At 40.7% G+C, this 17,058-nt stretch overlaps 1 protein-coding gene across 1 annotated transcript in view; it reads left to right on the forward strand.

Moving 5' to 3' along the window:
- The window catches only part of LOC130914363 (pleckstrin homology-like domain family B member 3), a 46,725-nt gene that overhangs the window by 21,890 nt on the left and 7,777 nt on the right, over positions 1-17,058 (forward strand). The window contains exons 4-10 of the mRNA XM_057833471.1: positions 2,443-2,571; positions 4,579-4,707; positions 7,794-7,973; positions 8,313-8,423; positions 13,164-13,265; positions 13,346-13,433; positions 15,291-15,465. Coding sequence (XP_057689454.1) covers positions 2,443-2,571; positions 4,579-4,707; positions 7,794-7,973; positions 8,313-8,423; positions 13,164-13,265; positions 13,346-13,433; positions 15,291-15,465 — 914 coding nt within the window. The remainder of the gene's footprint in view (positions 1-2,442; positions 2,572-4,578; positions 4,708-7,793; positions 7,974-8,312; positions 8,424-13,163; positions 13,266-13,345; positions 13,434-15,290; positions 15,466-17,058) is intronic.

Consider the following 17,058-nt stretch of genomic DNA (forward strand, 5'->3'; position numbering starts at 1 on the left):
AATGTATTTGTAAAATCTAGGGAAAATTATTGTACCCTAATTTTAGCACCAATAACTAGAAGAATACAAGAAAACAGAGCTCGTGTACAGATACAGAAATGTCATTTTACTGACTGGTGAAACATAACACAAGCATAGCATATTGGTAGTTCAAAACATGACCATAAACTGACAATATTTACGGTAATAATATGATTTGACAACTTCTCCAGCTTACCAGAATCTAGGAGAAAACAACACAGATGGTACTTTTCTTTTAAAGGCTGCTGTATAAGTTGCTCGTTTCATCATGATGAATAAATGTTTCTTCCATGGATTGATATGGTAAAATGAAAGTGAGAACGTAAGTGGGAAATCCGAGAGAGCTCATCGCTGTCGACACGACAGTAACAATAGGAACTATTGTTATTTGGGTTTGAGTTCCCAAGGGATAGACATAGTTGACGGACACACACAGGAAGTCTGTGTTGTTACGTTTGTTATGGTCCGAGTTGCGGAGCTGCAATAAATGTTGACTCAAATGACTTCAAGTAACTAAATTCTGTGCTTTATGAAGAGTGAAAAAAGCAGAATTTAACACAGACGAAATCATTCGGCCGATCAGAGTGAAGTATTACCGAAACAAAATGGTGACGTCACGTACCATAATGGTCGGCAACGGATGGCCGCATACGTTTCTTCAACACAACGTCGCCGTGTCAATAAAAAAAAAATCGGTTTATATTAGGGCTGTCAAAATTATCGCGTTAATGCGCAGTAATTAATTTTTTTAATTAATCACGTTAAAATATTTGACGCAATTAACGCACGTCCCGCTCAGACAGTATTCTGGCTTTTGGTAAGTTTTACAGCAAGGCTTTTTGTGCTGTCTAACAGCGAACTCTTGTGGTCGCTTTGCGACATGGTTTATTGTTTTCTTGCCACTTCAATATGGCTGCACTACGTCTCGGGCTGACGCCTATGTTGTAATGTTGTGCTTATATGATCCTTGGACAAGATTTGTCCGTAAGTATGGTTGTTGTAAATAATGTACAGTACATATTATGTTAGTAAGCGAAATGTTATATTTTTTGTATGAGACGCTTTTTGTTTATTTTTAGTAAACCTGTATAGCGTGCTAAGCTAACGTTGTTGCTAATGCAATGCTTGTGTACTTTTTTTTTTTGTAGTTTTACAACGGTCTAAAGAGGACAATGGTTTGAGGCCATTTTATTAATAAATCAGATGAAAAACGAAGATGTCTGATTATTAAGGCGTCGTTCACTAGCTGTCTAGCTTTGGAAAAAGTAGACGCTTCGGAGTGAGGACAGCATAGACAGATTTAAATGACAGTAGAGTGAAATGCCCACTACAGTCCTTATGTACCATATGTTGAATGTATATAACCATCTTGTGTCTTATCTTTCCATCCCAAAAATTTATTTTACAGAATATATATATAATTCACAGAAAAATATGGCATATTTTATAGATGGTTTGAATTGCGATTAATTGCGATTAATTACGATTAATTAATTTTTAAGCGGTAATTAACTCGATTAAAAATTTTAATCGTTTGACAGCCCTAGTTTATATATATTTATGTATATTTCTGTCTCCATTCATGTACCCGTTTATAATGCGTACCATGATTTTACAAGTTGATTTTGGGGAAAAAAAGTGTGCGTTATATTCGGGAAATTACGGTAGTTGTCGATTAATCGTGTCAGTACCATGGATATTTACTTAGAGTACAGTATGCTTCTGTTTAATTATGTTTTCCCCATTTTGTTCTTCTGTCTGACCCCCGGAGCTCATGTTATCATGTAACATGTTATCGCGAAAAGGGAGACAGAAAAAGGGTCCGTGACAGTAGGTCGGGATCAATGAAAAAAAAAAAAATACTGAGGTAAAACCGCGGTAAAAGGCAGACGAATGGAAAAATCAAGGCAAATATGCAACTCGCAACGAAGGGTTCAACAATACAAACTGTCAAATGGCAGCAAGTCAATATCTCGGCAAGCCGCCTAGGATCGGTTTAAAGATATGCTGATGAGCTAGAATTAGATTCAGGTACAACGTTGGGAACTCATCCCACAGCTCTGGAACAAAACAATCTGACCAGCAGCAGAATCTGACAAAATCTTGCTAGTCGTCATACTAGCTTAGCTTGCTAGCTAGCACAGCTATTCTCCCAGTCCAGCCCAACCGCGTCGTTACCCCCAGCGTGCATTACGCGCATAAAACCTGGCGCCGTCGGTACTAAATATTATAGATTTTTAAATCAATGGCAATAATATACTAGTATGTGTTTTTCTAATAAAATATTTCAGTAAAAGAAAGCAATTGTGACTTACTAGAGTCTTTAAGTCTGAGGTTCCCTTTAAGGAAATTTGCTATTCCAAAAAACAGACCCGACAACTTCTCACTTTGTGATTTATCAAATGCTTCCGTGTCTTCCAGTTGCAGCTGGAGATCGCGCTTCTGCAAGGCGAGCTGCAAACGGAGAAGACGCAGCTGCTCAGGCACACGTGCAAGCTGCGAGAACTACGAGAAAGAGCACAGCCGAAGCCTGGCGAAAGTCGCCGGAAAGTAAGACGCCGCAACTCTTATCTGTCGATAGATAAATCAATCTATCTAAATAACATGAACGTTTGCAGTTAAAGCACATTTTTCTCTTTTTAAACCAATTTCGATGGCCTAAGAGATGAGAATTGCGTCCATGTCTTAATGTTTACGACTGACTCAGCTTCCTGTTAGTGTAATGACTTCCTATCACAGGACTTTTGTCTGTGTATACTTTGATGATGGGGTGATGACGCAGTCGGTAATGATCCACTGGCTTAAACACAAGATGTTATCTACCATGAGTGGATTCCATCACCAGTAGACGAGTGACAAAATATCAAAATGGTGATATATCGAGATACTTTGGATCTCAAAAGGTTATCGATACGCTCCTGCCAAGAATTGGTTATTTTAAATAGGTGCTACAGTTTAAAAAGGAAAAAAGTTGCTACCAAAATGTTGCACCAGAATAGTGTCTCTGTTAACTCAATGGCTACCGTTGACGGCGCTAGACGCCCTATCGGTTTGGACTGCGAGGGGAGAATGAACGTCTGTTCGCTCGAAACCCGAGCATGCACAGCTTTCTGATTTGTGGGGCATTTACAGGTCATGTTCTATTAATTTTAGGGCATTTACAGGTAGGGATGTCCCGATCCAGGTTTTTGCACTTCCGATCCGATACCGATATTGTTTTGCACTTCCGATCCGATACCGATACTGGCCCGGCCTATCTGAGCATGTGTTAAAGTTATTTAGCCTCCTTACTTAGTTGTCAGACTCATGTTGAAAAAGGTTTTAGTAATCTTGATAACAACTCAATAGAAAATCTATGGAGAAAGCTCAAACTTTGTTTCTCAGTGACAGTCCAAAATCCTGATTAATCTGGAGAAGTTCTGTGTAGACCAGTGTTGCAAAATCCCTGCAAACCTGGTGAAAAGTTAGAGAAAACGTTTGACCTCTGTAATTGTAATCAAAGGCTACTGTACTGTATATTAACTCATTCACTCCCAGCCATTTTCACCAGATTGACAAATAGAGCTTTTGATAGCAAAGTAACTATTTACACATAATTAACTGAGAGATGACACCGAGATGACGCTGTTGTCCCCGCGTCAGCCGGGTAAACTTTTCCCTCATCGTTGCCTGTCTCATAAAGATGGATTTTTTGAGTCTCTGCGGGGTCTGCTCGGCGAGCCCGCTGCACTGGTGGTCCCAGTCGTTCTGCTCGGTCGTCTAGCACCTGGCATCCCGAGCGTCCTCTCGGTTGTTCTGCTCGGTCGTCCGCCGCCTGGCATCATTCCGCCAGCACTCCGACCGAGCGGCCCGGCCGTTCAATGCTGTTGAATCGGGTTTCGGGTCTTACCAAATGCGCTACTGCCCTCCAGTGGCCAGTTTTATTGCTTTAAAATGAATTTTCAGCTTTGTGCTTTGGAGCTCAGTTAAATCAGGACCAAGAGATGTCTTTTATGAAAAAAAAAACGTAAAAGACATATAAATACGTCTTTGGGACAATGAAGCAGTTAAAAATAGAACGTATTTATACGTTTTTGGGAGCAAATGAGTTAACAATGATTTTTTTCAGGTGTTGAAATACTTATTTGTACCAGTATAGTACAAATAAATTGTTGTGAGAAAATTGTTGTCGTGAGCCTTTTATTGCAAATCGTATCATAGCGTACCCAGAGGTTCCCACCCCTAAACAACAGTGACAGTTAAAATGGAAGTTTTACACTTTTTGTGCAAAACTGTTCGCTCCTTGAAATCAGTAACGCTATTGTTAACCACAGAGTATTCAAAACTGCCCAAATACGTCACATTTCAAGCTTCTTGACTTGAAGTGACTTTTGCTTTTCATTCAGTTTTTTGGTTTTTACATCTATTTCCTCTTTTCATTGATTTTGTTTTAACTTTCATGATCATTTAATGTGATTTTTATGTATCATTTTTGTTTTGGGATCTTTAGGTGATGTCAAGCACCAGTGTGTTGAATGGTGCGATACAATTAAATTTGTCTTGCCTTGCTAAAAATAGGAGCGTGAGCATCTGGAGAAAGAGAGGGTCCGAGTGGAGGAGCTAAAGAGAAAGTGCCAGGAGAAGCGGGAGCTGATCCCGAGTCAGCCGGAGAACCAGAGGCAGCGGCTGATGGTGGAACTGCAGCACGTGAGTGGATATGTGACACAAAGTTTTAAGCTGTGCGGTTTTTGACATTCAGCCAATTTGATTCACAATGGATGTCCTCTCTTGCTATTCAGCGTGGAAAGAATCTTCTTGAATGCTCTATCCATCCTGTACACGCATCTGCTGTGATGTCACTGCATGCTGCATTAAAGTGCGTACGATAGGAGAAAAAAAGTCTTAAATAGCATTATTATGTGAATTAGAATCATATTTTGATACGATTCGAAACTGTCGACTTCACCTTTACTGTAGCACCTACCGAACAATATTTTATGCCACCGTACTTAGTCGGGCTTTTGTCATTTCCCTGCTGGCTTCGGAGAATGTAAACAAACCAAGAGGCGTGACAGCTAGCCAACATGCTAACCCGAACCGAGTGATGTTTTAAAGTCTTCGAAGCAGAAAATCACACATAACTATCCCGGATCATTTCACATTGCGGCGGGGTTGTCGATTGTCTTTGCCGATCGGCAACCCGTCCGGCGGCGAGCAAGTTAGAGCTCGTCGGACAATGACCGCAAACCGGCCGACGCCAAATGGTTAACACGAATATGGCAAAATAATGCTTTTCTTTTTAGCACAGGACTTCTTTTTTCCTCTTTCTTTCAGAAAGAAAGGTGACCAATACGCAGGCTCTGAAAGGCAAATTGTTGTTGTATTATCTTTAAATACCCGTTACTTTTTGAGCAGAATTCTAGCTTTGTATAGGCTAATGTTCCTATTGTTGAAAGCACAAAATTGTGTAAATAAAAACCAGCACATTTATATTTTGCATTTTGTTTTTTTACTGTACCGAAAATGAACCGAACCGTGACCTCAAAACTGAGGTACGTACCGAACCAAGATTTTTGTGTACCGTTACACCCCTAGTCGCTACTAGCGGTGCAACGGTTTGCTGTTCAAAGCTGAACCATACGGTTCGCTTTGAACCGTTCAATATGCCTTTATGAACCGCGCCTTTTCGGTTTCGCAATTAATGTATTCCGAACGGTTGTGGAATGAATTGATCGAGCTATGTGTGCCTGTGTGTGACGTGAAGCACCGCTGTGGAGAAATTCCCGCCCAGCAAGTAAATGTCGGATCGCTGTCAAGCACGTGTGCAATAGAAGCCGAGTAACGCCCTCTCTCGCTTACGAGCAAAGTGAAAGTGAAACAAGAAAGAAAACAAATAGCTATGGTGAGCGGAGGAGTGGAGAGACCGAATTTTGAGGAAGCACCGGCTTCTTTCAAATCTGCGGTGTTGCAACATTTTGGTTTCCCCGTGGACTACAATGGGGAGGGAGAGAAAATATTGAAGAAAAAAAAATTGCAAACATTGCTCAGCGCTTGTTCCCCATGCTAACGGCAACACTTTTATAACATGACTCCGGCACCTCAGCCGGCATCACCCACAGATATCACTTTCTCAAGGTAGGACAACCCCAAAGATGACACCAGTGAAAACACACAGCGGGCTTCGTTAATTTATTTGCAACGCTTGACCCGCGTTACATTGTTCCTTCGCGGACATATTTCTCCAAATCGTAATCCCTGACATTTATGAAATGGCACGCAAAGCCATCGAAGATGATTTCGCTAAAGCACATAGCTTTCCCCTGACCACTGATAGATGGAAGTTGGACGGCCCGTGTTACAGAGTGCTACTACCTAACTGTGACGGTCCACTATAATTCATACCTGTCAAGTTGTACGGTCTCGTCGTAATTTGTACAAGTGAGCACTCATTTTTAAATGTGTACGCCGCACGTTTTTCGTGCATTACGTTTTTTTTTCATCTGTTCGGATTTGGTCACCGTTTCCGCAACGAGACAATGTTCGTTAATGAATGACGCGAGAAAAGTCAGAGACACGGAGAGGGAAGAGTGTTTGTTGAGATGCTGTAGCAAACGCGATGCTAGGCTAGGTGGCTCCAATATTTCCTGACTTAGCCGACAGCATACAATCTACGCCTAGATATCTCATGCATATAGAACTACATGCGAAATGACAGACTCGGTAGCGTTAGTAAACAACCGCCATTTTAGAGCAGTAAACTTCTCAGAAAGGCTCTGTTGTAGTAAACCTTACGAGCGAACCTAAGCAATTTTTTCTCCAAAATACTCCTAAATCAGCAAAATCTTGATTTGAGTCTATCTTTAAAGGATGAAACAGTTTTAAAATTTTCACATGTCGAAAGTAGACAGTAGGGAACTAATGCAAAAACGGGAGCAATTTTATCAACTTTAACGGTTGATTCACAACATTAAATGACCTCCAAACATAGCAAAGGTTACTATGTTTTTGGGTTTGTTAACATGAAAGGTATCACCAGTTACTTTGCCAAGTAACTTTTTTACTATTGTGTGTGTATTTCAGTAGTCAGTCACTACACTAGCCAAAGAGAGGCATTTTAACAGTCGAAAATGTTTACATTTTAATTGTTTATTTCATTTTTTTAGAAGCAAAATAAAGGCAGTTAAAAAAAAAAAAGAAAAGCAAAACGCAAACCGAAACCGAACCGAAACCGTGATCCCAAAACCGAGGTTCAAACCGAACCGTGGGCTTACTGAACCGTTGCACGCCTAGTCGCTACTGAGTATAAGTCACACCCCCAGCCAAACTATGAAAAAAACTGCGACTTATAGTCCGAAAAATACGGTAATCAAAGCACGGTCCTCACATCCATATTAAGAAGCAGGTGTGTCATGCAGCGACAGAACGTCAAGTGAACCTCATGTTGTTTTTGTGTCGCACTCTGATTGATTGCCGCGTACCTGTCCAACCTGATGATCCAATTTGTCACATTGCCCTTCCACCCTCACACAAAGGAAGTAAATTGTCAATCGTAAAAGTGACGAGCCCGTGAGGTGAAAACGCCCCCGCGTGTTTTTATTTGAAAAGGAGGCCCCAGAACCGGGTTTGTCGCACTACTCCACTGCACGTATTCAGGCGTGACCACAAACAAGACTGTACATGTGTTCTAATTGTGCTGACACATGAGACTAAATGCTGTAATTGCACTTAAATTGCTAGGAAGTTCAATGTTGCAACACCTTACAAATTTAACTCATTCGCTGCCACCAATTCAGGACATTGAGGCGATGGAGGCTGCAGTCCGAGCGTTCGAGGACTGGGAATTCCGTATTCTGGAGCAGGAAAGCGGCGTGGACGAGGAAGAAGAGGGCAATGAGGAGGTCAGGGATGAAGAGATGAGAGTGTCCTTGGAGAGGGACATTTCCTGCCAGCAACTTGCTGTCAGCGCAGCACAGGTGAACATCTGTGTAAAACTTGAACTTCCAAATGTTTTTCCAAACATTCTCACGTGGAAATTTGTTCCTCTGCGGCAAGTCACATGAGCGGCGGTATTGAGACTCACACGTGGCCGTCTCGCTTAGAGTATGTAGCACGAAGACGAGCGATGAAGAGAAGGATTGTTCAAGGGGGGAAAAAAATTAACTGACTCACCCGCATTGTGACCTGCTTGGAGATGCCAGTTCATGGCCAAATCGTCAACACCTCCTCAATACTGAATGCTGGACTTAATATCGTCATTGTTATTAGCTGCCTATCGCCGTTAATGGCTAGCATTGAGTTATTTATTTTTTTAGGACCGTGTGCAACTGCTGGAGACGCAATTAAAGGACATGGAAGGCGAGAAGGAGCGAGAGTTGGACGCCCTGAGCAAGCAGAAGAGCGATCTCATGCACTCTGCTCACATGGTCAGAACTTTTACAATTATGTACTCGCATTATCATTGAAGGCAGTGGTCATGGATTAAAGTTCTCTGTCGTAGTGACGGAAATCCATCAGCAGGGGGTGCTAGTGGGTGGTAATGAATGAGGAAAAACAGACCTTTTGCAAGTACAGTGGTACCTCTACTTACGAACGTCTCTACAAACGTTATTTCCAGGTTACGACACATTTAAACAGGAAAATATTACCTATTGTTTAGAAAGAAATTTCAGGTTGCGAGAGGCAAAAATACCATACAATTCTGTGAAAGACACATATGTACAGTGTATCACAAAAGTGAGTACATCCCTCGCATTTCTGCAGATATTTAAATATATCTTTTCATTGGACAACACTGACAAAATGACACTTTGACACAATGAAAAGTAGTCTGTGTGCAGCTTATATAATATAGTTAGTTTATTTTCCCCTCGAAATAACTCAAAATATAGCCATTGATATCTAAACCCCTGGCAACAAAAGTGAGTACACCCCTTTGCAAAAACGTACATCCCTAAATGTCCAAATTGAGTACTGCTTATCATTTTCCTTCCAAAATGGCATGTGACTCGTTACAGGAGTGCTGTCAGCATTGCTGCAGAGATTGAAGAGGTGGGGGGTCAGCCTGTTAGTGCTCAGACCATACATACATCAAATTGGTGTGCATGGAGGAAGCCTCTTCTAAAGAGGCTTCCTTGATAAATTGAGCTATATTGGTTGTTTTGTTTGTTTTACTTTTTCGCTGTCGCTGGACATTTTCTGTAGGATTGTTATGCATTTATTTCAGTAGTGCAAATATATATACAGCGGGGCAAATAAGTATTTAGTCAACCACCAATTGTGCAAGCTCTCCTACTTGAAAAGATTACAGAGGCCTGTAATTGTCAACATGGGTAAACCTCAACCATGAGAAAAAGAACGTGGAAAAAAAAAACAGAAAATCACATTGTTTGACTTTTAAAGAATTTATTTCCAAATTAGAGTGGAAAATAAGTATTTGGTCACCTACAAACAAGCAAGATTTCTGGCTGTCAAAGAGGTCTAACTTCTTCTAACGAGGTCTAACGAGGCTCCACTCGTTACCTGTGTTAATGGCACCTGTTTTAACTCATTATTGGTATAAAAGGCACCTGTCCACAACTTCAGTCAGTCACACTCCAAACTCCACTATGGCCAAGACCAAAGAGCTATCGAAGGACACCAGAGACAAAATTGTAGACCTGCCCAGGCTGGGAAGACTGAATCTGCAATAGGTAAAACGCTTGGTGTAAAGAAATCAACTGTGGGAGCAATTATTAGAAAATGGAAGACATACAAGACCTCTGATAATCTCCCTCGATCTGGGGTTCCATGCAAGATCTCACCCCGTGGCGTCAAAATGATTACAAGAACGGTGTGAAAAAATCCCAGAACCACACGGGGGGACCTAGTGAATGACCCACAGAGAGCTGGGACCACAGTAACAAAGGCTACTATCAGTAACACAATGCGCCGCCAGAGACTCAAATCCTGCACTGCCAGACGTGTCCCCCTGCTGAAGAAAGTACACGTCCAGGCCCGTCTGCGGTTCACTAGAGAGCATTTGGATGATCCAGAAGAGGACTGGGAGAATGTGTTATGGTCAGATGAAACCAAAATAGAACTTTTTGGTAGAAACACAGGTTCTCGTGTTTGGAGGAGAAAGAATACTGAATTGCATCTGAAGAACACCATACCCAATGTGAAGCATGGGGGTGGAAACATCATGCTTTGGGGCTGTTTTTCTGCAAAGGGACCAGGACGACTGATCTATGTAAAGGAAATAATGAATGGGGCCATGTATCGAGAGATTTTGAGTGAAAATCTCCTTCCATCAGCAAGGGCATTGAAGATGAGACGTGGCTGAGTCTTTCAGCATGACAATGATCCCAAACACACAGCCAGGGCAACAAAGGCGTGGCTTCGTAAGAAGCATTTCAAGGTCCTGGAGTGGCCTAGCCAGTCTCCAGATCTCAAATCTGTGGAGGGAGTTGAAAGTCTGTGTTGCCCAACGACAGCTCCGAAACATTACTGCTCTAGAGGAGATCTACATGGAGGAATGGGCCAAAATACCAGCAACAGTGTGTGAAAAGCTTGTGAAGAGTTACAATAAATGTTTGGCCTCCGTTATTGCCAACAAAGGGTACATAACAAAGTATTGAGATTAACTTTTGGTATAGACCAAAGACTTATTTTCCACCATGATTTGCAAATAAATTCTTTAAAAATCAAACAATGTGATTTTCTGGTTTTTTTTTTTTTTTTTTTTTTTTTTTTGCACATTCTGTCTTTCATGGTTGAGGTTTACCATTGTTAACAATTACAGGCCTTTCTATTATTTTCAAGTGGGAGAACCTGCACAATTAGTGGTTGACTAAGTACTTATTTGCCCCACTGTATTTACCACTAACTTTATACTTTTGTGTTATTCAACTGGGAAGCCTGGTATTAAGTGGTCATGTTCCACTGTCATTGACGACGATAGACGTCCAATCTAATTTTACTGGGGGGTTGACAGCACTCCAACGATCCTCAAAATTTGGTGACTTGGACTCACATGCACAAACATTTGTACGGGACATCCCTACTTTAAACCTACGTGAAAGTGAGCCCTCCTTGTTGATTTACATACAGTGTAAAATCCTATTTGCATCCAACCAATCACTGTACAAGTACCTCCGCCTTGCTTGGTGATGATTTGACCTTTAAAGTCAAATAGCATGCTCTTTTTTAAAAATCATTTTAATTGTTTTTACATCCGCCTACAACTCCTACTAGTAATATTACACAATAGAATCATTCATCAGCGACCAATCACTGTGGTGAGAGAGGGAATGAGAGTGGGTGAGGGAGCACAGCCTGTCTAGTAGGGAAGGAGGAACGCAAATAAGAACGAGCAGGGACATCCGGCAAAGAGGCATCGGTGACGGAACGCGAGGAGGTAAGCGCATGAATCAGCTGGCGTCAAGTCACTGAATGAATTGCTCGATGAGAGACCCGCTGGCGAGCAGATGTTCTAGGATAGTCACGCTCTCTTAAAACAAATTGTTGCTCGCTTTCCCCGAAGGCGCGCCGTTGACAACTACAGCGGGAAGAGGCGCTCGTGTTTGAGTCAGGAGCAGCCGAGCCGGTTTTTATCATTGCCACTAAAAGGAATATTAACTCATTCACTGCCACTGATGTCAGTCATCGTTAGGGTTGCCAACTCCCTGAAAACAAAACAAGGGACACTTCATTGGTAGAGCCGCCTCGTCCGAAGACCGCCACACTTTTATGTTTATTTAAAAAAAAAAAAAAATTTAAAAAGTGATTTAAAAAAAAATATATATACAGGTATTCCCTGGTTTACGAACGCGTTCCATTCCTGCGCTGGTGATGTAACTCAGATTTCCACTTAAGTCAAAATTAACCCTTTGAATACCCCAAAACACCCTCTAAATTAAAAAAAAACTATCCAAAAACATGAATTATACGACATCGTACTGTCCTCGCCAAGACGTTGGAGCTACGTCCTAGCTAGACAATGAGCGACGCTCCGAAATTCCGATGTCAGACATCCGTGTGGTTTGCTGACTATATTCAGCTGCTCATGACATCAACACTTGCAGAATGAAACTAAAATAAAATGAAATTAAATCAGTCTCATCTTCAATAACAGCAATTCAAATTTGTGTTTACAAGTAGCTGCTGATACAGCAATAACAAACTTTCCCGTGCGACAGACGAGCACGTGGACCACAGGACTACCACGTGACAATAGAGTATGATTTTCCTTATAAAGCAATTGCCACCCACATGCTTTGTCTGTCTCAGTGCGGTAAAACCTGAAAGGTAAACGCAACTTTAAAAGAAAGTGCGGCTGACTTGACCACAGAATTAGAAAAGGCGGCTCACTTCAGGCAGCAAGCAGACAATAACATATAACATAGGGATTGCGTAAAATGGTTTATTGAGCACACAAAAAAAACACGTGATGGTGAAAGGGGAGATACAAAAAGGGTCCGTGACTGTAGATCGGGATGAAAAAAAAAAAAAAAAAAAACAAGGCAATGATGCAATTAGCAATGAAGGGTTATAAAAACTGTCAAATGGCAACAAGTGAATTCTCGGCAAGCCACCTAGGATCGGTTTAAGGACACTGCTGATGAGCTGGAATTGGATGCAGGTACGACTTTGGGAACTCATTCCACAGCTGACCAGCGGCAGAATGTGCCAAAATCATGCGAGTCGTCATCCTTGCTTCGCTGGCTAGTAGCACAGCTGTTCCCCCAGTCCAGCCCAACTGCGTCATGACCCCCCCAGCATGCATTGCGTGCATAAAACATGACGCCCTCCGTAGGTCAAAATATGTACTAAACATTAGATTTTTAAATCAATGGCAATTATATATGTGTTTCTTATAACATATTTCAATAAAATAGAACAATTGTGGCTCATTAGAACCAACAAGTCTTTGAGTCCGAGGTTCTCTTTAAAAGTTATTAAAGCAAATATGAGATTTTAGCGAGCTAGCACTCCCAGTCAAATTGGTTTGAATGTCTAATGGCAGTAAAACATGATCACGCCACACCTGGTTCAAATGGATTTGACATCTATTACTGTCAATGGGAGTCAATGAGTTCATAAAAATCTCTCAAACTTTGGCCATCATGAAACAGTTTCATTCGAAAGATTCAAGACATTCAAAAATACCTCCTATATCTCTGCAGGTTGTCCAAGAGAAGAAACCACTTTCTGATTGGTCCAATATCACTGGCTCCGCCCCCTGCATGATGTCACTGTCACCTCTTAGTGTTCACAAGCCCCCTCAGGTACACAGTCCCAAAAATTTACTCTTGGTGGATTGTTTCTAACGTTACAAGATTCCTTTTGTTTTTAAAATTCTTCTTAGGAGCCGAGCAAGGACAGCGGCACTCTTCCCCGGCGTCGGAGCTCGCATCGCAGCAGTAGACTGAAGGATAGGCCCCTCTCAGTTCAGGGTGAGCGGTCATCTCTTGCGAGGATTTGCTTGTCTTGACTGTTTGTTTACATTAGTGCAAGCAAATGGAAGGTGTGTCAATGGTTGGGGAGGAAATACTGGATTTACCTGCACAGACAAGATAATCAAGTCTGGGGTCCGCTCATTCAAAGAAACAAAATGGATGCTTTTCATTGGACGGTGCAGCCTTATTCACTGGTGTTTTACCTTTGTAATGTTTCATATTAGAATAACTTGTGCATTTAAGGACACAGAACAAACAAAAATCTGTTTTTTGTTTTCTATTTCTTTTATCAGTACTGCGACACTGGATATGTATGCATGGACAATTTTTTTTAATTAAAAGCCTGGTCGGAATAATAATAATGCTTGATGTACACACTCCATTCAGAATATTCTAATCCGATCCAGCCTATACCGATCAAGATTCTATTCTGTACGAGAGGGGTGGTTTATGTCGATTGATAATCAAACAAACCGTCCTTACCTGTAACATCAGTATAGACAAGTTTCCAGAGCAAAAGAAGGGTGGCGCCATCTTTGACAAATTCTACTCCTACCTTCCGGTTTAGATTAGGGATGTCCCGATCTAGGTTTTTGCACTTCCGATCCAATACCGATATTGTTTTGCACTTCCAATCCGATACCGATACTGGCCGATACCGATACCGGCCTATCTGAGCATGTGTTAAAGTTTAAAGTTATTTAGCCTCCTTACTTAGTTGTCAGACTCATGTTGAAAAAGGTTTTAGTACTCTTGATAACAACTCGCCAGCTGATTTAGGTGAGTTCGAATAGCACACAACGGTTGGTAACAAGAAACTGACCTGTTAATTCGGTGACAAACACAAAACATTATAAATAACAAACAGAAATGGCATAGTCAGTCAGTAAAACGTGCAAATAATATTGTAAACTGTCTTAAAAAAGAAAAACACACAAACAAACTCAGTGGAAAATCCCACAAACCCCCCAAGCTATTAGATGCTTTTAATGTTTCGTGCATTAGTTATAAAAATTGTATAAAAAGCCTCTCAACTGTTAAAGTTGTTAAAATTGCTCCCGTTATTCCATAATTTCCCTTCTGCCTACTTTCGACATGTGAAAGTTTTAAAACTGTTTTGAAGATAGATTCAAGTATATTATATATTAATAGTTTCATGCACAAGATTTTTGGCTTTAGTATTTTTTTGAGCACCGGACACATGAAAATTCAGGGATATGAAGAATATAACTTCCATAACACTAGCGGCAACATGGCTACATAAACACCCGGTCTTTGTGGTTGCACGAGTTTGGTTCCACATCTGCCTTCATGAACATGTTGTCCTCCCGTGTCATGATGATGGCAGATAGATGCGGTATCTCGAAATTGTCTTTTTTGAGGGATTTGGATGAGTGATGCCACTCCAGCTCCACTGTTGTTTTGGATGGAGAAAGTGTGAAACGGAAGTCGCGAGCAGAAAAGCGGAAGTACCTCGGAAACTGGTCTATTTGCGTTTTCGTTATTCCCGCAAGCGGAAGACAGGGTAGGTGCAACTTGAGCAAGACTAAACTGGTCTGTATATGAGATGAGCACATTGCCGGAGATGTTAAAAGATCTTAAAAATGTTGAAAGACTTGATAATGGAAAAACGGGAAGAATACACGAAATAACGCGAACGACAGAACAATGTGTTGTTGACACGAAAGTCAGTAGGTCTCCCTCTTCTTCCACCACTATTTTTTTCTCGTATATTTGGTCATGCTGCCTTTCAATGATTGGAAGATTCCCATCTGATAAACTCAGTGATTTACAGTTTTTTAAATCATCCATCTTAAAATAGCACCTAACATCCTCGTGTTCCTTTTATTCCAGGCCTTGTGAGGACCCTACCAAATAGCATCTATTCCCCTGAGGCGTACGTCTCCCCCCTCTCCTCTCCGTCCCAGAAACACCACAACGGGTACGTCGTTGGGCAACGAGCCGACGCCGCCAACGGCTGCGAGCGCCTCACGCCGTGTGACAGCACTCGGAGCTCTCGCGCAGCCAGGTCAGCTTTGCGATTTTCGAGTTTGACTTTTAAAGGTGCCACATGGAGTTTGTTACTTTTTTACTTGCGACAGACATACATCTTCCCAAAGTATAATTTAATTAAAAAAAAAAAAAAGTATATATATATATATATATATATATATATATATATATATATATATATATATATTAGGGCTGTCAAATTATCGCGTTAACGGGCGGTAATTAATTTTTTAAATTAATCACGTTAAAATATTTGACGCAATTAACGCACTTGCCCAGCTCAGACAGATTTAAATGACAGGAGAGTGAAAGGGCCGCTTGTTAATTGTGTTTTGCGGAGTTTTGCTGCCCTCTGCTGGCGCTTGGGTGCAACTGATTTTATAGGCTTCAGCAGCCAGGAGCATTGTGTAAGTAATTATTGACATCAACAATGGCGGGCAAATAGTTTGTTTTTTGATTGAAAATTTTACATATTTTATAAAAACGAAAACATTAAGAGGGGTTTTACTTTTGATATAAAATTTCTATAACTTGTACTAACATTTTTAAGAACTACAAGTCTTTCTATCCATGGATCGCTTTAAGAGAATGTTAATAATGTTAATGCCATCTTGTTGATTTATTTTTATAATAAACAAATACAGTCCTTATGTACCGCGTGTTGAATGCATATATATCCATCTTGTGTCTTAACCTTCCATTCCAACAATAATTTACAGAAAAATATGGCATATTATATAGATGGTTTGAATTGCGATTAATTGCGATTAATTACGATTAATTAATTTTTAAGCTGTAATTAACTCGATTAAAAATTGTAATCGTTTGACAGCCCTAATATATATATACATATACTGGACTGTCTCAGGAAATTAGAATACACAATATTCTAATTTTTTGAGACAGTCCTGTATACAGACTTTGTCGACTTCTTTAATACTAGCTAGAAGCTGATTCCATAAAACAGGAGCTTGTTGGCTAAAGGCTCTAGCTCCTACTGTACTTTTAGAAACCCTGGGAACTACCAGTAGACCTGCATTCTGAGAACGGAGTGTTCTGTTGGGGCGGCATGTAACCAGAGCATAGGTGAGATAAGATGGCCCCAAACCATTAATGGTCTTAAATATAAGAAGGAGGATTTTAAATGTCATTCTAAACTCGACTGGAAGCCAGTGAAGGGCCTGGAGCACAGGGGTGATGTGTTCTCTTCTATTAGTTCCTGTTAAAAGTCTTGCTGTTGCGTTCTGGACTAGCTGAAGACCTTTTAGAGAACTTTTAGAACAAGCTGCAAGTAAGGAATTACAGTAATCCAATCTTGATGTAACGAATGTGTGAATTCTTTTTTCCTTTCGTTTTTAGACAAAATATTTCTAATTTTGGCTATGTTGCGCAGGTGAAAAAAGGCTGTTCTACAGGTTTGTTTAATATGAGCTTTAAATGATAAGTAAATAATGATTTTAAGCTTTCCAACGATGTATCACACATGCATATAGGAAAAATTTTTAATTTGGCCAAATTGGGGGTCTCAGAGGGGAACTTCAAGTCACCTGAGTGTTTTCCGCCATTTATATATATTTATTTAAATGAATAGTTTTGAAGCACTTCAAAT

The sequence above is a fragment of the Corythoichthys intestinalis genome, chromosome 4 (assembly GCF_030265065.1).
Source record: "Corythoichthys intestinalis isolate RoL2023-P3 chromosome 4, ASM3026506v1, whole genome shotgun sequence".
Classification (NCBI taxonomy): domain Eukaryota; kingdom Metazoa; phylum Chordata; class Actinopteri; order Syngnathiformes; family Syngnathidae; genus Corythoichthys; species Corythoichthys intestinalis.